Below are 25460 nucleotides of genomic sequence, written 5' to 3' on the forward strand. Positions count from 1 at the left end.
TTTTCGTGCTAACATTCATTAGCGTATTTAAAAAGAAGACGACACCCTAGTTCATCCATAAAATACTCGAAAAATAATTCTATGTTTATATATAACCGGATTTAACAAACCCACTGGGTTTCAAATGCCAATTCCATCGCTTATATTTCAAATAAATCCTCATATAGAAGGTTAATGATGATGATGAAAATCAGTAGATTTAATATTTTTTAATATTATGCCCAAATGTTGCTTATGAGATAAACAAACAAAACAAAAAACCCAACAACATCCACAACAACAAATCAATCAACCAACCTACAACAACAACAAATATTATTCAAGACAATTAAAGAATAATTGCAAGCAAAAAAGTAACAAATTCCAGCATTCTTATTACTAAAACAAAAACTAATTCCACACTTCCATAACCAACACGTTACTTCTTTCCTAAGCCAGTTCAGAACCCCTACCCCATCCCCCAAAGACAATTATTTTTATTTTTGTAAATTTTTCACTTGTTTTATTTTTGAAATCTAACAACCACTCCCATCCCCCCACAAACACAAGACCAATCAATCACCCCACAACAATGCCACTTTTTCTCTCACATTTCAGTAGATTTTTAGAAACCACAAAAACAACAACAACCACAACACAGGGTAACAATTTTTTCGTTCTTTGGAAATTTGAACAAAAAATTTAATTTTTAAAATATTTTTCGTTTCAATTTCTTTCATAACCTTTTAAAAATAATATATGTATGTACCACAAGTATGTATGTGTAAAGATTGAACTCTCCAACTTGTTACCCTGTGCTCTGCTTATTGACTTGTAACAAAAACAAAAAGACCATTTTTTGACCATCATCAACATTTTTTCATATGCAAAACAGAAGAAAGAAAATGCAACTTTTTGTTTTCTTTTGTTTTATTTTTTTTTTTACTAATTATACGCTTTAATTTTTGTGAAACTCAACAAGAAGAAGAAGAAAAGATGATGAAAAAATGAAAAATTACTGTGTAATTTTTATTTTTAAAGAAACAAAACAAGTTTTTTTTTTGCAAATTTTCCAAGATTAGTAACTGAGTTATATAAATATTTTATTTAGAAGATAAACTGAAAACAACTCCTAACCTAAAAAATCGATAAAACAAAAACAAACATTTAAATTTAAAATCTAAAACATTTTTTAGGTTACTCAACAAAAAAAAAAAATCATCATATACTCTCCGACCCAACGGCATACATATTAACATTATGATATATATATTGTTTAAATTGAACTATACTACTACATACATATATATATAAATATTGTAAAGTGAACTTTTTTTATAGAAAACAAGATTAAAACGAAAAACGATATGGCGTTTTTATTTCAACACAAATTTTGTAACGTATCCAAATTTTGTAATGCTTTCGGTTGCGAGTAAAACAAGAGAGAAGAAGAAGGAGAGAGAGGGAAGAGATGGATAATGGGTACTTCTTTGAGAGTTTCATGAGAAACTTCAAACTCCCAAAAGTGAGCTTTTACCTAGATTTTTTAACTTTAGTAGGGCTTAATTTTTGGACAAAAAAGGGGAGAAAAAAAATTAGATGATCATCTTCCAATGTACACAAATGAACAGTTCTGAAAGATAGCCTTTTTTACCGATGTCTTCAATTGGCTAAAAAGACAAAGCCGTCCGCTGTCAGTTGGAAATACAAAACTATGTCCCACCCAAGGGCACAGTTGTCGGTCGTTCCAAAAAGAAGTAACAAGTGAAGGATATCAATGCGTCGAAACGATCATTGTGAGTTCATAGCAAACAATGTGTCTGTTCCAAAACCTGCAAGAATCTACAAATTTTTATTAGGATAACAATTTTTCCTTAAAAATTAGCGGATTCTTGCAGTTCTGGAACAGACCAAATTATTGGCATCACTTCCATCACTTTTTGAACTTGTTTTGAATAGTATACCAACAAATGTTGAGTTGGGTCGCGCTTTCCAATTTCATATGTGTTTTGATTTCTCCCCCTCTTTAGATTTCCCTTCTTCTAGCTCTGCTATGAAAAACGTAATAAGGTAAAAGTCCTTTTGAGCACATTCAACATGTTTTCATGTTTTCCCCCTACCGCGTCATACGTTACTAGACGTATTATTTTTGTATGCCGTTCTATCTTTCGGAGCTTCATTCATTCTGAAATTAAAGTTATTGTTGATATAGCCGGTGTTTCGTACAATAATGATATTCATCGCCAATGAAGATTGACCCCGTAGATCTTTTGATGTATATTAGGTCATTGACTACCTCATAATATTAATTTTTAAATTTCCCTGTTGATTCCAGTCCATTGGACGTCTTGAGTGTTTACACCACATAGCTGGTTTTATCAGCGACAACACATCAACTTTAGCAGACTCCTCTTTCTCGACTTTTCCAAAGGCATATGTTGTTGTTGAATGAGACCGTGGTGCAATGCTAAACTCGCGCACCTTGCACAATGAATGCCAGGGTTCCACTCCCAGCCAGACAACATCACATTTTCTTCAACGGTGGCAAAAATATCCCTCAGCGTAATGTTGACAGCATTTCAGCTATGTAAAAATTCTCTACATGTAGTTAGTGTTTTAAGATACGCTGTTCGGACACTGCTATAGAAAGTAGATTCCATATGATTGAGCTAATCAGCATTTGCGGATATCTCTATATTTAGGTCAACCGCCACAAGGCCGATCTAGTAGTCTGCATACGCGAGTGTTTTGCTATTTCAATTCATTTTTTTACATCTAGCACAACCTTCACCTACCTGTCTCTTTGTCTAAAACCTACTTAGGTACAGAACTGTTCGTAGATATTATTTTCTATTTGAAATTAAAGACCGCGTGTCAGTTAATGTAATCTTGCAAAGCTCTATGAGCATTGCGGACAAGTCTGCTTTATAGTCGACAAAAATATGGTAAGTATAGATCTGCTTCTCTTGACTCTTCTCCAGAATTTGCCGTAATGTTAATGTCTGGGAAAATGAAAACAATGACAATGATGTTTTCGGAAGCTACCAAGAGGAGTAAAAATTAAAAAGGTCTTGGTAATGGTCGATGGATCAGGACTAAAAGTCTCAAGACCCAGTTAGTAACTTGGAATGCCGACTTTTGTATGATCGGACCATAAAATACTATTTTGGTTTCATATTTTAGAGTATTTTGCCAGAAGTCTTTCAAACAATTTGGCTGGCTTTAGTAGTCGGTCTTGTTATTTTTCAGTTGGCTTGGGGTTTGTTGTGCGTTATACATTCAATACCAACTTCTGAGATTAGTTCTGTTGCTTATTTATCATCTCTACTAGCGGAAACCAATAGCTTGGAGATGTGGTCTCTGTATCTGGTACCAGATAACTTTGGTCAATCTATAGAAGGATAAACCGAGCAAACGAAGCGAACAGTAGTTTGGTATTACATTTTTGATCTTCATTTTTTCATCAATTTTAAATAGAAGACAGAGAAGAAATTTGAAACACATAGCGTACTTTCCAGTTGGTCGAGGAATTCCCTACTTTGGTTATCTAAGCTACTCTCTATAGTCTTAACTTGTTAGGTCGCCTCATAATTTCTGTCGGTGGTTTGCATCAATCTTGGCTTTATCGTTGTCAAAAGAGATCATCGTTGTCCAAGAGAACATTAGATGACGATCTATTATATTACTAATAGCTGTGTTCCTTTACTTACCTGAGGTTACCATTTTTAACCTGCAAAGCGTTCCTTAACCCCGAAAAGTGGCAAAACTGGAAGCTATTTTTAAGAGAGTGAGAGTGGAGAGAGAGCGGAAATGGCTTTCTCTTCTTCCACAGGCTACCAGCAAAATGTCTACAGGTAAAAAATGGCATGGCAGACTGATTTTTCGACTTTTGTTTGACGATTATTTCACAATGAAAAAGAAAATGGACGAAAAACAGAAGAAAAAGTCGAACGTTGACAAAACTAAATTAAAAACTGTGAAATAAAAGACGAAAAATAATTTTTTTATGTTTCTTTTTGACATTGCTGCCACATCTACCATTTTTCCGTTCCTTTACTATTCTGGTAAAAATGTTCATGAGAAAGCAATTTTGACACTTTTCTCTTTTACGACCCTTAACATTAAAAAAGTAAAGGAACAAAGCTAATGTTTAATGCACTTACAGCAAGTAAAATTGTACGTAGGTTTAAGGCGTACACACCTAATACAGTCGGATTACTATAGCTTGATATTGACTACATACGGCTCTTCGTTACACTAACCCTTGTCGCCGGTACTGGTTTATTTAAACTCTGCACCGTAAGTTTTTTCCTCTTATTTTTCTTCCCCGTCGTAGTTTGTTATTTTAGGGAAATCCATCCATTCGATCCATTTTTAGTCCACGGGGATCTAAAGGTCGGCAGTATACAGAGGAAAAGAAAGAGCAATCATCTCTCGAAAATTGCTTTATGTTAGATACCACTTTTCCACAAACGAAAACTGAAAATTCTCCCGTATTACACATTTTGTGTATTTATGGTATCACAAAAACCATGGAACAAAGCCCATTCAGACGAATCTGATGATGATGATATTATGTTTCCTTCTAAAATTTGGTGGATTACCGTGACGAATTTAATAAAAATTGTCGATTTTCATATTATTGTACAATATTATGTCGTTTTTACTTAAAAGATATGTTCAAAAACTGCGTAAAAGCATTGCCTCCATTATCCGGGAAAATCGATTATCCGTAATGCCTCCGGTCCCGACCATCACGGATAATCGAGGTCCGACTGTACTATCTTGCGAATTCCTTCATGCCGTTTCCTTCGAATTTTAATCCCACTAAATCGAAAACCATTTGTACAATATGCCCGTCCCCTTGGATTACGAGTCTTCGGATTCTACTCTATTTAGTTCGATTTTAAAAGACTAAATAAACACATTTAGACACTTTAACAAATCTTACTTTTACTCTTAATTAAAAGTTTCAACTTTAAGATAACCAGCAGGCTACAAATCTCTTCATAGATAAATAGTTTGTGAGGAACATTTCTTGACCAGCTATTCACATTCAATTTGTATATAATAAATAAATAAATGGGTTCAAAATGAATATATTCACAACTTTTGCTCTGTTCCAGAACCTGCAAGACAAGTTTTTGCTTGATATTTATGTATTTATAAATCAAACTATTTTAAAAGATAAAAATCGATCAAAAACTTGTAACAATAACAAAGGTTTGCGGATAATTAGTTAAACGCCTAAAAGTATGCTTTAATTTAAAACAACTAAAATTGATGTTACCTTAACAATTGGTTGGTGGTGGTAGAAAATCGATCAAAGGGAAATTAAATTAAACAAAGTGTCACACGAACATCCCCGAAGGGACAGGGAAACTTCTCTCATATTAATCAGTACATATTTTATATTAATTATAAATTATTATTTTTGTGGATTGGCTAGTTTTGGTGAGAAATAAAAATAAATTAAATGCAAGAAAAACAAATCCCACGAACGAACATTGCCAAAGGGACAAAGGGGGAATTCTCTCAAATTAAAGAGTACATATTTTATATCAATAAAAAATATTTGGTCTGTTCCAGAACTGCAAGAATCTACTAATTTTTACTACTATAACATTTTTTCCTTTATGTTATCGAAAAAAATAGTACAAATTAGTAGATTCTTGCAGTACTGGAACAGACCAATTATTTTGGACTTTCTACAAAAAATGCTTTTAAAGCAGGGATAGGCGATGTGCGCTTACTGAGAGCAAGTGAGCGAAAACTTCAATGTAAAATGCATTGAAATGTATGCTCACTTGATCTCAGTAAGCGCACATCGCCTATCCCTGTTTTAAAGTGGATTGACCAAATTTATTCGGATCGTCTTATAGAAACAGGCCATTAATTATTTCAGTGCTAAATCGAATTTTCTATAAATTTATAACATATTTACAAGTCCTTTTAAAAGTTTTTCAATTATTTAATGTATGACCAAAATTCCGGGTCTGTTTTCTCAAAAATATATGAACAGTTTCGGTTTTAGATTTTTGATACATCATCGAAATGTTTCTTTAATTACCACAATATGTTTTACATCATTTAATTTTGTACATACTATATACAAATAAATATTTCATTGTAAATAAATACATTATCTAAAAAAGGAATGATAAATAAGCATCTATATACATACATATAAACATAAAAACCTATTTTATGCAAAAAATATTTTTTAACACTTTTCATTTTTTTGGCAAAAAAAAAAAAAAAAAATAAAATAAAACTTTGGCAAACAAAGAAAGATAAAACAATTATTATTTTTATTTTCATTCTCAAATAGTCAGATATTTGTTTGTTAATGGTTAATCTACAAATTAAACCTAATATTAACGACACATCCTTTAATAATTAAAATAATGAAGTTTTTTAACAAATGAAATTAAACAAATTTACAGGAAATTCTTATTTTTCATAACAAAATAATAAAGAAAGGACGAACTAACAAAAAGTGTTCGCTATTTTATTCATTATTATTTCTGATACAAGTGATAAGAATTGAAAACACATTAGCCATAATAATAGGTCGAGTATGCATTGCAACCCAATTCCATTGAAAATCGTATTTTTTACAATTAAATTAATGGGGGTTATTCTGAACGAAAATTCCCCGTGAATTTTGTCTTCTCCGCCTTTACAACTTAAGCGAGAAAATGAAAAAACTCACCGGGAATTTTCGTTCAGAATAACTCCAAATAGCTGAAGGTTCAAAACCCTGATAATGAATGAATTTGACAAAAATGTCTGTCCTTATTTTAATTGTATGATTATTAATATCCATTGCAATCCGTAATCGACCCCTAAAATGACAGTCAACCGTTAATATCAAGGTCTAGCTGAATAATTATGGGTGTTATTCTGAATGAAAACATACCGTAAGTTTTGCTTCCCTGCTGCTTCAACTTAAAGGCGAGAGTGAGAAAACTCAAGGTGGAGTTTTCATTCAGAATAACCATCTGTATTTTTGATCTAACTCTTTAAAAACTTATTGCTTGTCATAAAAATCTGCTGTGTTTACATTTCATTATTACTTATATCACAAATAATATTATAATTTTAATTATAATTATAGAAATTTCAAAAAAAAAATATTTTTTGCATAAAATTATTTCAATTTTCTTTTATAAAAATGCTATATTTTTGTTAAATAAAAAAAACGTAAACAATTTCAGGCTCGAAAAAGTATTCCTATTAAAAATGCAAATAAAAAATAAAAACAAATATTTTAAGAAAAATAAATTATACTGACATAAATATACAATATACATATAAATACTTATAAAAAATTCAAAATATGATATAAAATATAAAAACTTTATATACAAAAAAATATTTATTAAAAAAAGATCATTTTGAATAATATTGTGGTAAAAGTTACAAAATCTATATTTTTCCAAATAAAATATTTGTAAGATGAAGCGGCCTTCATTACAAATTACATGTTATGGATAGGTTTTCAAAATCATCAGTCCTTAAGGGCTAAGATATGTATGTACATAAACGGCATTAAGTCATTTCTGGTAAAGAAGCAAAGAACTGACGGAAGCACAAATCCTTAAAAACAATTCCTTACACATAATTATTCGTTATAGAGAAGTGCGACTTAGGTTGCCCTCTACAGAGCATTTGTCATAATTTGAGTAAGATCTGACATAATCTGCTGGCCCTTAATTTTTTACTAGAAACGGCTTAAACAAATATTCCGCTCAGAAAAAATTTTAAAAAGTGAAATTCTTTAAAAATTTATTTTTTAAAATATTGGAAACCACTAGAATCTAATAATCATGGAATATTCTCGCCGAATCGACAAAAATATTCCCATTTTGGACATAAATATGGAAATAAAAAAAATTGGGAAAGGGAACCAATTCCGCACGGAATTTTTATACATTTTTGCCCTGATTGTAATTTGTAATAATGACCGATAAAAAATCGATAGGACAAACCCCTTCTTTTTCTTTTATTCACCACAAAGCCATTTTTATGGCTTTGAATCACTTCAACTTCTATATTTTTCACATTTTTAGCAAAAAGCAAGGCCTCGCATGGATTTCAATAATTTCTCTTTATTAAAAAAGTCCATTTTAATTTGTTTTATTATGTGAGAGAAATTTTGGTAAAAAATAGAAATTAAAATAACAATACAATCATCCCTTTTATATTCCTGTGGATAAAAGCAACAAAACAACTCTTTAGTAACACCAATATATGCTAATAATATTGTAAAAAATAAGTAAAAAAAAAAATAAATGAAAAAAACATAACCTAAAAATATACAAACAAATGCAATTATTGTTAATAACCAATATACCCCCCACTAAACAAAATGAAACTTCCACAACAAAAACAACAAAAGTATATAAAAACAATAAAAAGCTAATTTAGTTTACAGATCCCCATTAACCCCTTTGCTGCTCCTAAACTTTATAGTGGCTTCTTTAAGAAAACTCACAAAATTTTTGGTTTGTTGTTTTTTTTTTTTTCATCATCTCCCTTCAAAAAAGCAACAACTTAGGCATTATAAATGAATGCTATGTAACTACAATTTGAGCACGACTTCCGAATTCACGAATATCAGCCATACTTTCCTATTTGACTTCCCTATTTTTCTAACCCCAGTGTTTCAATTGTTCGAAATAAGTGGCAAATACGAGGGTGGTTTGATGGAGTCAGCGGGGTGGTAGACTTGTTGACTGTGACCCATGTCCAGCAGCGAGTTCATCTGCCTTCATGCCTCCCATAATGTCGCAATTTCCCGGCTGGTACCCCCCCCCCCCCCCCCCCCCAGAAAAGTCGGAAAGCATTTGTTAGGGTTTCCAATGCTTTCGAATTGAGGTTACATAGCACATATTTACATTTTTATTTTTAATTTTTTTGTTCTTTTCATTAAAACTCTCAAAAAGTTAAAATAAAAAGAACAAAACTTTTTTATGTTTAATTTAATTTTTAAGGTTAGGTTACCTTCTTTTCACAATTTTTTACATTTCTCTTTTGAAAATAATTTAAAACCGGAGTAATTTCTAATAACAAACAAGAATATATTAGAACATAGAAAATAAAAATTAATTAAATTATTTTTTAAATAATTTAAAGTAAATAATAGTTGATCGTTAATATGTTTTTATAAAAACCTAATTTAGATTTTCTTAGTATTAAAACTATAAAAAATAGTTTGTATACAACAACATAACCTAAACGAGAAATTACAATTTTTAAATATAAAAAGAAATTATATTATAAATTTTCATTTTTTTTTTTCTTTTCTAAAAGAACAAAATAGAACCATAAAGATAAAAACAACAACATGTGAAATTATTAATTTAATTAAGTTTATTTTAACAACAAAGTTAAAGAATTAAAAAAAAAACTTTGCATATTTTAGGTTATGGTTAAGACACAAAAAATAAATAAATAAAATAAAAATTGAATATTTAGGCCTAAAATTAGATTAATTATAAACAATAATCCCCTACAACAAAAATAATAAATAAAAATAATAATTATAACAAAAAAACCTTGCAGACCCCTGAAAGTCTTGTGTACATTCTTTAGGATTTAATATACATTCTTTTGAAATAAAATAGGTAAAAAGAAACACAAAAACTGTATTAAGTAATAAAAAATATTTTTTTGTTTATAACAAAAAAAGATCACTCCTCGTACTAAAAGGAAAACATTTTAAATTCTAAAAAATAAACAAAAAGTTAAGAGAGAGGATGAGAAGGCAAATAATATTAAATAAAAAAATAAAACTAGTATATATTTACATACAAAAGAAAGAAAAAAAAACACTGGAATCCTCATATATAAAATCAACTCACAAGGAAACAGCAGCAGCAGATTCTATACAATCTCATGAATTGCAATATAAAAACACCACATACACACTAACTCCTCACACACACTCACACACTTCAAAGACGATAAAATATAAAAAAGCATAGTTATGCATCATTCTTTATACATATACATATATACAACATTTTAGTGTTAAAACAACAACAAATAACAGCAGCAGAAAGTATATATTATTATTAACAACAACAAAAAAGTAAAATATATTTATAAAATACAAACAACAAAAAATAGATCCTTGCAACATTAACAACATAAGAAAAAGAATGATGATTGTCAACAATAACAACAACATAAATTAAACTGCATAAAATAGTAAAAAAGCAACAACATCAGAATGAAGTTTTAGTAAGTAAATTAAAAATACGTACAGATGTAAGATGAGATCAGAAGAAGAAGACGAAAAAACGTAAGAAGATAATGACAGAAAATGAAGAAAAAAAATATATAAAAATAATTACAAAAGAAAAAATCCAAAAAAAATTAATAAAATTAAAAAAAAATGTAACAGTGTTTTATTTTTTAAGGTTAGTCTGAAGGATGTGTTAAGTGTAATGCCCGTAATTTCAACGCCTAGGTAAACGGGCAGGTAGTTACCTATAGATACCTATGATCTCATAAGGGTATGTTCTCAGACACACTTCATCTCTCACTTCACGACTCAAGTATTTTGTTCCACTTACTCCTATTTTTCCGATTTTTTGGTGCTAACATTCATTAGCTTATTTAAAAAGAAGACGACACCCTAGTTCGTCCATAAAATAATCGAAAAATAATTGTATATTTATATATAACCGGATTTAACAAACCCACTGGGTTACAAATGCCAATTCCATCGCTTATATTTCAAATAAATCCTCATAAAGAAGGTTAACCCTACAAAAGGCTATAATATAAGCATGGCTTAAGCGTAAATTGGTTGAACAAAATGGTTTAGGCGTGAAGAGTCTCGATCGAAAACGTTCAACCAAAGTTATAGATTTTTTCGATAGTAACCGGTAATCGAACTATGGGGTTGATTATCGATAGCAATTATCGTTGAGTGGACTTGCAAGTTGTCAAAATTACTTTCAGCCCTATTCTGAACGCATGGGAGTTAGGAATTTTTTCGTATTCTGAATAAAATTTTGTGGGAGTTTTTTCCCCATTTCCCATCTCCCCTCATTCTGAATGAAGTTCGAATTGGGAATTTGTTCCCATGGGAAAAAAGTATACATTCTCTATCTTGAATTGTGGGAGAATTTTGTGTCTTTTTGTGGGAAAAATCTCCACAGCAAACAGTGTGGGAGTTTGAAAAAAAATTTTAAGAAATTTCATATTTTTTTATGAAATTTCATATTTTAAGACATCTACACGACAAAATTATATTTATAATATTTATAATCGCCATGTGTTTGCTTAATAAAAGCATACAAAATGTACTGTAAAATATGTCATTAGACGACTTCGGATTTTGCATATTCTTATATGATACAAAAACCTGCAAGAATCTAACATGTACACACCGATAAAAAAATTTTCCTTTATGTTATCGAACAAAACAAAAAAAGTAGCAAACATTAGTAGATTTTTGCAGTTCTGGAACATACCATATTTATTGAAATACGAGAAAAAGAGTCATGGTTGATTCTATTAACGCAGCACAGCAAGTAAAAACAAATCAATTTCAAAATTTTTGGCAATAATTATTAAAATATATTGGAAAATAACCATAATATATACAATCTTTACAACTTTTATTCATTTTCGTAATATAACCTTCGGGTTTTTTAAATCAGACGACTAACGTTCTATTGAAAACGTGTTAGTCTCCTCAACGACACGACAACGATCACACAAACGTACATACATACATACACTAGTGTGCGAAATAATAGAGCCACTGACGTTACAACGCTATAAACGTTTCTAAATCATTCTGAAAAGTTTGTTATGGCGCAATTTGTACTTTAATAGTGGAGCATTATCCCATAAATGAAATTCAGTCAACATTTGTCCAATTTGGGGGTTGACCTTGTATTAGGCAGGGCAGAGCCTCTAAAGAGGTGTGCGAAATAATAGAGTCACATTAAGTAAATAAGACAATTTCTTAAGGAAATTAAAATTTTGCCGTAAAAATCATAAGGAAAACTTTAGTTGTCCTTCCTAACATTATTTTACTAAATAAACCTGCACCAAAAATTAAAATTTTAACTCCCGTTCCAGAGTTAATGGGGCTGTAAACCCATATGGTCCCAGAATGAAAGATAATGCCCCATAAAGACATCCAATATACCGCAAATATCAATAATATTTGTGATTGTGAAGAAAATGTGCTAAACTACTATCAAAAATAAGCAAACATCAAAAACCGGTCGAAAAAAGGTAATACTTTTATGATTTTAGAGCAAAAAAAGGGGGGTCCTGCAAGAAATATTACCCTTTGTAGCTCCGCTGCTCCAATAAACGAGTAAATTATTGATTGTTATCAACTTTAACATATTTTAGGTATTATTTAAGAACAGTCTAAAACAATTTATTGGTACAGAAATCACGAATCTTAAACATAAAGACAGAGTATATTTATAACAGTTCTCCAAGGATACCCATCTGTGGCTACCTCCTTTATTGCTGAGTATTTCTGGCCTTATAAAACATCGAGGTTAGCTTTATTAACTGCCAAGGCTAAAAGTGGTGAACGAAAATGATAACCGAAGCTGCCCGTTCAAATTAAATAAATTTTATACCGCCTGCCAAGGAAAATGTTCAATCATAGGCCAACCCACGCATTCATCTACGATCACGTGTAAACATACTCTGCCTTTATGTTTAATGGGTCTATCTTGTATTGCCACTAAACTTGAGTTGCGTTGTCAGTTGTCTGCGCGACTGAGACGAAATGTTGTACCATTAATGTCAACTCAACTGGGTGGTCGATAAACATGTTATCGATCAGTGTTTTTTCAAACATGTGACCTTTATTCGCAAAAAAAAACATTTTAAAAATAATTGCACTTTGGATAACTCTTTTGTGTATTCTGGACAATATTTTAACATTTTGGCTGAGTTTTCGAGCAAATTTGGAAAACAGCCTAAGATTGGAATATAACCCGCCCATCGAATCTTCGGATCGTCAAGTTTTATTGGCTGTCCCAAAAAATGATAAGTTCGGTGGAATTATTTTTTGATGATGAAGAAAATGTGCAGGGCATTGCATCTATTAGAAGAAATCTGAGGGACAAGTCGAATCCATTGGAATTGCCATCTGCACTGTAAGCTGATGATCATGTGGAAAGATCTGTATAATCAGTAAATTATTTCAGGTTTAAGGCGTATTTTCGATTGCCAGAGGATGCCGTAGTTTACGTTGTGGAAACGTTAAAGGATGACTTCAAAGTAAGTTACAGATCAACAGCAATACCCCCACTTTTAAAAGTGTGCGCAGCGTTGCGATTCTTGGAGGACGGAAGTTTCCACAAGTCCCATGGCAATGATTTCAACAATTGCATGGCTCAATCTACATTGTCGTGAGTATTGAAAGAAGTTGTCCACTTGATAGAGGACAAATTGTGCCAAAATTGGATCGTTTCGAAGTTGACAGAGGAGGAAAAAAGGCAAAATAAAAACCATTTTTATTCAAAAACGAAATTCCCTGGTGTAATTGACTATATAGATGGAGGGTGTTCGTCATTTGTACTTAAACTGAACCTACTGTATTTGTCACCAAATTCATTTGCAAAAGATTTGCTGCTGTCCGCTCCAAAGGCGATAAATTCACTTATTGTGATGGACCATCACCAGTGTCGTTGAAGTTTATTTTATTTTGAGGCATTTTCTTTTTCAACTTTGCTTTAAATTGAATCCAGACTCTGTCACTCTTCAGGTGTTAGTGTTGGAGGTTCATGGCTGTTTAAACTGTCCGAAATGGACCTCCACGCTTCATCCGCTGTGGCTTTGGTTTCACCAAAACTCCCGAACTCCTCGGGCTAAGTTTGTATTTTCACTCAGTTTATCAATTAATATTTCGAACTGCTGCTTTGTCGTTATTTTCACCATATTGATACACAAAATTAATTAATGGTGCAAAGAATCAATAATTGTTAACAAAATGTTTATTTTTCCTTCTATTTTATTTCTTGTTTCTTCGAAAATGTTCACTGCAACTGAAAATTGGTGGTTGCTGAAAAACAGCCGCTTCGTCAACTGAGATTCGCAACTTCAGTTGAGAGTTGCCATACGTGGATCAATTTTGACAACTGGCAACGCCACTCAACGATAATTGTTATCGATGATCGACCCCCAAGATTCGTGGTTTCTGTACCCACAAATTGTTTTAGACTGTTTTTAAATAACACCTAAGATCTGTTAGAGTTGATAGCAATCAATAATTTACTCTTTTATTGGAGCAGAGGAGCTACAAAGGGTAATATTCCTTGCAGGAGCCCCCATTTTTTGCGCTAAAATCATAAAAATATTCAGCCCAATCATGAATGGAAATTCCGTGCGGAATTTCTCTCTTTTCCCTTCTTTGCTATCACAAACAAAAAATCCGCACGGAAAAAAATTCCGATGGAGAAAAAGTAGGTATCATGAACGCTCTCAAACATGTGTTTTCCTCCAAAAAAATCTCCCTTGCAAAACTGAAGGGAGATTACAAAAAAAGTTGGTATTTCCCAAAAATTTTGTACAAAACATGCAAAATAAACAGTTTTGTTGGGTTTTTATACTAAAATCTTCAATTCGCGGTTGGAAATTTATTAAAAAATGAACATATTTCACAAAATAACATTAGTTTGCAAACTCGGTCACTCTCAACTTTTTGTACCGATCAATGAAGGGACGGCAGAATTTTGCATATACAAAACACCGCTTCGCTATTGTTGAAAAACACTGGATAAATGCATATTTTAAATTATGTTTGTTTCAACATTCATATTTTTTTCAATTTTTGCCACCTTTTTATTAAAAAAACACTTGTTTTTGATACACTCATGATAGTGGCAGTTCCATAGCACAATACACTGTTTCCTTGAAATTTTCCAATCTTATTTGATGATTTTCATAACAAGTAACATCTTCTGAATATCTTTGATGTGTAAAAGTTTAATTTATTTGATTAAATTTGTTTATTTTGTCTAAAAACACAAACATTTAACATTTTCTCTTTGTTTTCACAACAATTAGGGCACACAAGGTATGAAAACGACCGTTCAGTGCTGCCAAATTCAATGATTATTTTTCCTCAATTATTCATGATAGGAGGAATGTTCTCTCGAGAAAAAACTATTCCGCGAGAACTGCATTCCGCAACAATATTCATGATTGGGCTGATTACCTTTTTTCGACCGGTTTTTGATGTTTGCTTATTTTTGATAGTAGTTTAGCACATTTTCTTCACAATCACAAATATTTTTGATATTTGCGGTATATTGGAGGTCTTTATGGGGCATTATCTTTGATTCTAGGCCCATATAGGGTTTCAGCCCCATTAACTCTGGAACGGGAGTTAAAATTTAGTTTTTGGTGCAGGTTTATTTAGTAAAATAATGTTAGGAAGGAAAACTAAAGTTTTCCTTATGATTTTGACGGTAAAATTTTAATTTCCTTAAGAAATTTTCTTATTTACTTAAAGTGACTCTATTATTTCGCACACCTCCTTACAGGCTCTGCCCTGCCTAATACAAGGACAACCCCCAAAGTGGACAAATGTTGACTGAATTTCACTTATGGGATAATGTTCCACTATAAAAATTCAAATTCCGCCATAACACACTTTTCAGAAGCGATTTAGAAACGTTTATTGCGTTGTAACTTCAGTGGCTCTATTATTTCGCACACCAGTGTATATGCTAAATTATTGCAATGCTATACCATTTTCCGAAATGCCTTTTCTTGAATAGGATCGTTATTTTTGAACGTAGAAGCTTGAAATTTTGCAAGGGCATGTGTTTTAGTTTTAGATTCAATCAAAAACGTATTTTATTTATTTATTTTTTTTTTTTGAGATACTTCTTCTGAAATATGTAATAATCGAGAAAAATATCCGAATTTATCTATTTGAATTTTTTTACAAATATGCAAAATACGAGTTCTAGCGATCATTAGGAATAAGTAAAACTAGCGATATACGCGTTAAACCCCTAACTAAAATTATTCCGAATCAACATACAATGTTTAAATTCGTTGCAAACTTAAAAAGTTCCTATTACTTTATACACAAAACTTATGTTTACCTACTAATTAAAAAAATGCTTACACCAATTCGCAAATTCTGAAGAAAATGTGCTTATTAGAACAACACCACACATCGTTGACTCCATTGAATTAAAAAATCCATAAATCAATGCACGGTTGTTGAATTAAGTGAGTTGTGCTTTGCTAATCTAATTCAAAAACCGCGAATTCAATGCAAATAGGCATTTTGTATTACAAAATAAAATTACATCCCCCAAAAGTATGCTATAATAATTTGGTGTAACTGATTTCGAAATTTCAGCTCCCATCTTTTGCTGTTCCCACGTCGTTGAGAATATGGAAAACGTGGGAATGGGAAATTTCGCTCCCATGGGAAACAGTTCCCATGGGAATATTCAGTATAGGGCTGATAGTATAATGCCCGTAATTTCAATCCTAGGTAAACGGGCAGGTAGATACCTATGAACTCATAAGGGTATGTTCTGAGACACACTTCATCTCTCACTTCACGCCTCAAGTATTTTGTTCCATTTACTTCTATTTTTCCGATTTTTTTGGTGCTAACATTCCTTAGCGTATTTGAAAAGAAGACGACACCCTAGTTCGTCCATAAATACTCGAAAAATAATAGTACGTTTACATATAACCAGATTTAACAAACCCACTGGGTTTCAAATGCCAATTAAATCGCTTATATTTCAAATAAATCCTCATAAAGAAGGTTAACCCTGCAAAAGGCTGTAATATAAACATGGCCTAAGCGTAAATTGGTTGAACAAAGTGGTTTAGGCGTGAAGTGAGAGGTGATGTGTATCGCAGAACATACCCGATAGATACCCAGCAAAATAAATTGGAAGTAGTGCAATGTAGACTAGTTCTTTCACGGCATGTTTTTATGCAGTTCAAACGGAGTCGTGAAAAAGGCACTCCATTCCTCACATTTTAACCGCATTTGGATGCAATCCAAAGAATCACATCCATTTGTCACATTTTAATAACATCCGGGGGCAGTTCAACGGAGTCGTGAAAAAGGCACTCCAATTCCTCACAATTTAACAGCATCCGGATGCAGTGCAAACGGAGTCGTGAAAAAGGCACTCCGTTCACTACATTTTATTAGCAGTTGTTAGAGATCCCTACCTGTACATAAATCAGTTTGTACATCTCTACAGGCTGCGGAATACATTTCAAAAAAGAGATAATCGTGTTAACATTTCCAAACATTTGTTAATACAAACTATATATTATTTTAAATAATAATATTTAATTTGTGAACATTTTTCCGGTAACTCACGAGAAGAAAATTCCCCAATGCACTATAGGTAATTTGGACAGGTTTTTAGGCAAAAAGTCAATTTTTGCACTTTTAAAAATATTCAAAACTCGCGGTATAATTCGAAGTTAAAATCAAAATTTCGAAGACAAAATAAAAAATGTTAAAAAAGATTAAAAGTCAGAGCAGAATTTAAACGCCATTTGTAAGAGTTTGGTAATAATTAAATACAAAGATATGATATTCAGTGGAATGGTGGTGGTGTGTACTTTCTGTTTTAAGAAATAATTTTCTTCAAAATGTTTGTTACAGCAGAAGAAATCGTCATATAAGATACAACCTAAGAATTTTTTTTTTACAAAATTACAGTTTTATATTATAGACTTTTACAAAATTGTTCAACTTTGACCGTAATTCTGCTACCGGGAATATCTTCAGCAAAGGGTTCTGAATAAACTACATAATTACTAAGGTGCGATTTTTTGCGTTTTTTGAGTTATATCACTTTTTTGAAGGTGACCTCCTTGCAGAAAAATATATATTTTTTAAATTTTTTGTTTGGTGAAGGAAATATTAAACACAAAAAAGCATCCGATTTGAACTAAAAAGACATTTTCTTTAAAGAAATATTCACCAGGTGTTCTAAAAATGTACAAGCGTGTTGTGGTCAACATTTTTGTTAATTATAGCCGTAATATGTTCTAACTAGGGATCACGATTGCGTGATTTATTTGGTCCTTTAAAAAAATAATATTTATAAAGATCTTTTCGCGAATCAATATTTTAAACATATCAACGTTTATAAAAATCTTTTGGTGGATCAGTACTTTAGTTCATTGTAACCATTTTTCTTTTGTTTTAACAGCGTTCATTGGGTTGGAACGAAAAAAATAGGTAAAATGAGAATAGGGAGTAGGAAAAAGAAAAGTTGTTCGTTATATCCGGTGTTCGTTGTAAACGAGTTCGTCTGTAAAATTCTTATTAAAGCCTACTTTTAAATATCATATGTTAAAATATTTGAAACAGTGCTTAAATTCGTCGCTATCGCTCGTGTTTTTTAAAGCGGGCCTGAAAATCCTAACAAATTGTAAAAAATTCTACTCGCGGGGTAACAATTTTTGTTTGTTATAATCGTAATCGTTTTAAGAAGTTCAATGTATGTACAAATATTAAGAAAAATTCTTTTGAAACATAAAACTTTGTTCGCTATAAACGTAGTTTCTTATAACCGATGTTCGCTATATCCGAATTAAAAATCATGAGTGAAAATGCATAATTTGATGCACTTCCAAATCACTTGTACATATCATTTAACTGCCTCTTTGGAGGCAAACTTTTTGCTGGGTATATACTTAATGTCATGTTCATACCAGTGCTTTAATTACGCTGTTCGCTCACACAATTACGTACACGAATTAACCCGTTAAGTGGGGTACACACGATCAGTTTTGACTGTCAGTTTTGCTCAAATAATCGGTTGCTTCCCAGTGTGGTAGAGCTGGCAAACCATCGATATTCCCAACATTAGATATTTTCGATATAATGTTTTAAAATATCGATTGCTATCGATATTATCGTTAAGTTGTCATCGCCATTAATTTGGAGATAAAAATGGCGGAAATGTCAATGATTTTCTTGAAATTATGCAAAAGCATTTCACAGAAATGTAAAGGAGAATAAACAACTGCTTTTATTTTATAAAAAATGTAAAAAATACATTTTATTTTATCGAAAAAATGTGTACGTGTGACTACGGACTTACTTTCTTACACAGACTTAACCGAAAAGCAGCGAAATTTCTATTTATTTCAATGGATTTCAGGTTAGGGGTTTTTATTCCGATAATATCGATAGGCAAAACTATCTATCGATATTCAGTTTTTAAGTAATAATCGATATTATCGATAGTGCCATCGATTTTTTGCCAGCTCTACAGTGTGGCCGTTCATTTTTGTCAGTCATCAGGACAGTTTGACACTTATCGATATTTCCGAAAAATCGACAGTCATAACTGATCGTGTGTACCCCGCTTTAAGACGACGCTCTACATAATTCATAGCAACATCTATACCCAGCAAAAAGTTTGCCTCCAAAGAGGCAGTTAAATGATATGTACAAGTGATTTGGAAGTGCATCAAATTATGCATTTTCACTCATGAGTTTTACAAGGGAGTGACCCCGGAAAGAGGCACTCCATTGCACCGCATTTTAACTGAACCTTTGGCATTGCATTTTAACTGAACCTTTGGCACTGCATTTTAACTGACCCTTTGGCATTGCATTTTAACTGACCCTTTGGGGTAGAATAGGAGGCAGTCCAGAGTACGTGTTTTGAATAACAAAATAAAATGCATTTATTATTTGTGTAAAACAAAAATATTAATACCTTTATTAAATTAACACAAATTATGAAAATTCTCTTTTGAATTCAATCGCAAACATGTGTATTTCCTCCGCTCTTCATTTAATCCAAGCTTAAATACTTTTGCTTCATCTGCTAAATGGGTTTGATATTGTCTTCCCATCACCAGTTAAGATTTCGACATGTACTCCAACAGCACTCCATTGCACTATAGGTAATTTGGCCTGTTTTTGAGGCAAAAATTAATAGCGGTGGATATGTGGGCTTTTTATACATTTTTATTGCTTTATATGTACAAGTAAGATAAAACAAAGAATTACATTGTAAAATTCGGATATAGCGAACATCGGTTATAAGAAACTACGTTTATAGCGAACAAAGTTTTATGTTTCAAAAGAATTTTTCTTAATATTTGTACATACATTGAACTTCTTAAAACGATTACGATTATAACAAACAAAAATTGTTACCCCGCGAGTAAAATTTTTTACAATTTGTTAGGATTTTCAGGCCCGCTTTAAAAAACACGAGCGATAGCGACGAATTTAAGCACTGTTTCAAATATTTTAACATATGATATTTAAAAGTAAGCTTTAATAAGAATTTTACAGACGAACTCGTTTACAACGAACACCGGATATAACGAACAACTTTTCTTTTTCCTACTCCCTATTCTCATTTTACCTATTTTTTTCGTTCCAACCCAATGAACGCTGTTAAAACAAAAGAAAAATGGTTACAATGAACTAAAGTACTGATCCACCAAAAGATTTTTATAAACGTTGATATGTTTAAAATATTGATTCGCGAAAAGATCTTTATAAATATTATTTTTTTAAAGGACCAAATAAATCACGCAATCGTGATCCCTAGTTAGAACATATTACGGCTATAATTAACAAAAATGTAGACCACAACACGCTTGTACATTTTTAGAACACCTGGTGAATATTTCTTTAAAGAAAATGTCTTTTTAGTTCAAATCGGATGCTTTTTTGTGTTTAATATTTCCTTCACCAAACAAAAAATTTAAAAAATATATATTTTTCTGCAAGGAGGTCACCTTCAAAAAAGTGATATAACTCAAAAAACGCAAAAAATCGCACCTTAGTAATTATGTAGTTTATTCAGAACCCTTTGCTGAAGATATTCCCGGTAGCAGAATTACGGTCATAGTTGAACAATTTTGTAAAAGTCTATAATATAAAACTGTAATTTTGTAAAAAAAAAATTCTTAGGTTGTATCTTATATGACGATTTCTTCTGCTGTAACAAACATTTTGAAGAAAATTATTTCTTAAAACAGAAAGTACACACCACCACCATTCCACTGAATATCATATCTTTGTATTTAATTATTACCAAACTCTTACAAATGGCGTTTAAATTCTGCTCTGACTTTTAATCTTTTTTAACATTTTTTATTTTGTCTTCGAAATTTTGATTTTAACTTCGAATTATACCGCGAGTTTTGAATATTTTTAAAAGTGCAAAAATTGACTTTTTGCCTAAAAACCTGTCCAAATTACCTATAGTGCATTGGGGAATTTTCTTCTCGTGAGTTACCGGAAAAATGTTCACAAATTAAATATTATTATTTAAAATAATATATAGTTTGTATTAACAAATGTTTGGAAATGTTAACACGATTATCTCTTTTTTGAAATGTATTCCGCAGCCTGTAGAGATGTACAAACTGATTTATGTACAGGTAGGGATCTCTAACAACTGCTAATAAAATGTAGTGAACGGAGTGCCTTTTTCACGACTCCGTTTGCACTGCATCCGGATGCTGTTAAATTGTGAGGAATTGGAGTGCCTTTTTCAAGACTCCGTTGAACTGCCCCCGAATGTTATTAAAATGTGACAAATGGATGTGATTCTTTGGATTGCATCCAAATGCGGTTAAAATGTGAGGAATGGAGTGCCTTTTTCACGACTCCGTTTGAACTGCATAAAAACATGCCGTGAAAGAACTAGTCTACATTGCACTACTTCCAATTTATTTTGCTGGGTATTACCTCTGTACCAACATTTCCTCTCAGTGTATGTTTCTCGCACCCATCCCCAAGAATAAACAGCTGTTTATGTTATCGATGACACTTTTAATCGATCTTATTCCATTTTACCATCACTAGCAAGATATAACAAATTTAGATTTTATACAGCGCGATTGAAAGTAATTGTTTTGATCTGTGTTAAATTACAAGATATAAAATATATCTATTTAAATGATTAATAGATTTCACAACAATGTAGAAAGTATCAATGTTGGCGCCTAAATTAAAACAAAATATACAAACATTCCACATTAAAGTATGAAACTAAAGAAGGAAACATATTGAAGTCATAAAATAGAATCCAGAGACAGCATCGGGGCAAATTTTTTCTTTCAAAAGAAATGCGTGAGATACCTTCCAAACAAACAAATCCATTAAATAGTACTGCAGGCTATACAGTGGGACCCAGCATCAGCAATGTTTCCAGCAATATCGAGCCTGCCAATGAACAACAGCAACAATATAAACATTTAATGCAACAACGTCAATGCCCCCAAGAAAATAATTTTCAACAATGGAAACGTATGGAAATCAGTTCGATCAATACCATATGTCCTGGAGGCGGTGGTGCATCCTCGCAGTGTACAATCAGCTATTTGGAAATATGTTCAACTGCTTTATCGATAATAATGAGAGCAATGACAGTGTGTATTAATATTAAATTAGCAGTTGATTATCAACGTCAAGGACATCAAGATTACTTTATATGGACCGTTATATGTATTATATGTCCAATGATGATAACTATGTTGATACATGCAAATATGTAAGTAAGACTTTGGGCGTCCGTATAGATGGAATTTTACAATAATGTAGAATTTTTTTTTCTGTTCTATTTTTTCTAGGTGTTACCAAGATGAAAAATTCAGCAATGGGTGTGGTCAAATCATACAGACATTATTTTTAGTCTTGGTATCGTCATTTTTCTTTCGCTACTGGAAATCTTTTGTTTATGCAATTAAATGCAAAAAGGCCCAATTGGTTGGTGATAAACAGGCACAACTAAAGTAAGTGCGGTTATAATTATTGACAACTTTTTGGAACAAATTTACTATTCTCCCAGCTGGCGGAAAAATCTGAATTTTTTAAATAGTACATTTTTTCTAAGTAGCCGGTCTTTGGTCGGAGATTTAAGACCATCTCCTATGGACAGGCACATATCTCGCGCAGGGGAACAAAATTTTGTTTTAAATTGTAAATTGTTTCTTAGTATCAATTTTTGTAATCAGGACGAAAAGATCTATCTGTGGTGAAAATTTCAGATTTTTTTTTAGTAAATTTATGCCAGTCAATACACCACTCCTCAAAAGATTTCCTTTGTTTATTTTATTATATTTTGTTTTACTTTTATATTCAGATATTACAAATTAAATATACGCGAAGAGAGTGATGTTGCTTTTATACGTCTATTTGAATGCTTTTTGGAAGCGGCACCACAAAAAATTCTCCTCATATCCATCATCTTGGCTCACAGAGATAGGATGTCAAGTAAGTTTAATGGAATTTTTGATATTAGTTCTCATACTAATGTTCGAATTTTTGTGAATATAGATGCTCAAATTATTGCCATTGCCTCGTATTTTGGAAGCATGGCGTGGTCCCTATCCGTTTATCATCGTTACAATCGTTATTCACAAAGTGATAAATACAATATAAGTACAAATGGAGTTATATTACAACTTTGTTGGCATTTTTGTATATCAGGTGAGTCAAACAAAATCTGTTCTTAATTTCTAGTGTTTAAAAAGAGTGTATAGAGATTGTGGATTTTAAAGAATTATTTTCAAAGATTTGTAAAATGCTTTTGAAAGATGTAACAGAACTATTAAAGTAGGGTCCTTGTTTCTGTCAAATCCATAAGCTATATTAAAAGAACCGTCAAATGTGGATTTTTTGGGAAAATGTTAAAAAAAAACTACAGGTTTTAGATAGAACCAGCCAAGTCAATACGATTCAAAGTTGGAGGCAAAAAATGTCCGTTTCCCTGGGGCCTAATTACGTGGTTTGATTCGATCGAGTATTTGCTCGTGAAAAAGATTACGAAACGATAAAAAAGCGGCATGACGAGACTCGATCGAGAATTTGGTGGGTTTTTTTGCATTAGCCTCTCTGAGAGAGGTAAACAACGGGTGAATGATTGCATGCATATATATATATATATACATTTTAAAAAAAAGACAGACTGATAGGTGAGTGCCCAGTTTCATTTTATTGGTTTACGATAGCCAATTTGGTTACGAGAAATTACTCGCATATTTATGCTCAATTACTCGATAACGAATGTTGTCATCCCAACTTTGAGTACTCGGGTCGAAACAGCTCGATATGAAATGACATAAGTAGGCCCCTCACTTGACCTCAGTTCGATAGTTAATGAACACTTTTCAACGTGGGGGTACTCCCTTCGAAGATTCGAACTTACCTCGTGGAATTCCGCCTGCAAAACATCTCTTGATACCTTATAGCCCGTGCTAGTTCTTTCATTCCAGATAATGACCCTGAGATCACCAACTAAAATAGCTGGTGCGTGCGCTCGACAACTCTCGAAGCGAGTAACCAATTTAGTTCTAACTGTGTATATTGTAATATTCTCTCAAAATAGGTTCGTTAAAAAAAGAAATTTAGGGTTTTTCAGACATCTTTTTGAAAATTTTACCCAAGGATAGGATACCTAGGTCTGTTCCAGAACTGTAAGAATCTACTAATTTTTACTATTTTTTTCGATAACATGAAGTAAAAATTGTTATCGTAGTAAAAAGTAGTAGCTTCTTGCAGGTTCTGGAACAGGGCATCTATAATCTAAAAAAATTTTAGCAGTAAACCTCTAAAATAAGATTCTTCTCTATATTTTTTAATTACATAATATTTTTTTTATATTTCCAGTCTCTCGTACCTTATGCATTGCATTTGTAGCTAGCGTCTTCCCCCTATGGACAGTTTTGGCCTGTTTGATACATGCTCTAGTCTCTGGCTTCGTAACATTTATAATAGATCGTCCGAAATTTGCCCGTTCATCGTTGGGTAATTTCTTCTTTTGCCTCATCTTGGGTATTGTATATATTTTCACCTATATTTCGGTCCGCGATGCTCCGACCCGTTATAAATATTTATTCTATTACATGTTTTGTTCCATGGAAAATGTCATCTGCATTGCCATGTTCATGTTATACGCCTCTCCGGATCTAATATCTATAGGATATCTATTTTATCCGTTGTGTGCAATGGGTTTTTCATTCTATTACATTGGCATTGTATTCATGATTATCTATTATTTATATTTTCATCCTCGCATAACGGCACGAACATCGAAACGTATTATAAATAATAATTAAGTAAGGAAGGAGATGCTTCGTGTGAAGAGTCACAAAGAAGAAATTTGTTAAAAATTGAGGTTAGAATTTAAGAATAAATTTAAAATAAGAAATTTTGATATGAATTTGCAATTAATAACCTTAGTGATATTTTGTAGGCTCTGAATATCCACCGGATTAAAAAGGTGTTCAAATGAAATACATACATATGTATGTGTTTATTTATATTTTTCAAGATATTGAATTCTTTAGTGATATTTAATAAGGTACAGTAATCATGGCCTTGGCAATATTAAGAAAATAACTAATAAACAAATTGTTTTCAAACAAAATATATATACAGTATATACAAATATTTTTATATGAAAAATAAAATTAAAATCAATAAAAAAATAAAA

The 25460-nt window shown here is 31.8% G+C and overlaps 1 protein-coding gene across 1 annotated transcript; it reads left to right on the forward strand.

Moving 5' to 3' along the window:
• Positions 1-21821: 21821 nt before the first annotated feature.
• LOC141400067 (XK-related protein 4) lies at positions 21822-25460 on the forward strand. Its single transcript, XM_073979483.1, has 5 exons — positions 21822-22517; positions 22597-22758; positions 23109-23239; positions 23303-23455; positions 24635-25460. Exons 1-5 carry the CDS (start codon positions 22093-22095, stop codon positions 25081-25083), a joined length of 1320 nt encoding a protein of 439 aa, XP_073835584.1. The 5' UTR covers positions 21822-22092; the 3' UTR covers positions 25084-25460.

This window comes from Musca autumnalis, unplaced genomic scaffold (assembly GCF_047663935.1).
Source record: "Musca autumnalis isolate F117 unplaced genomic scaffold, ASM4766393v1 scaffold_3, whole genome shotgun sequence".
NCBI classification, from domain to species: Eukaryota; Metazoa; Arthropoda; class Insecta; order Diptera; family Muscidae; genus Musca; species Musca autumnalis.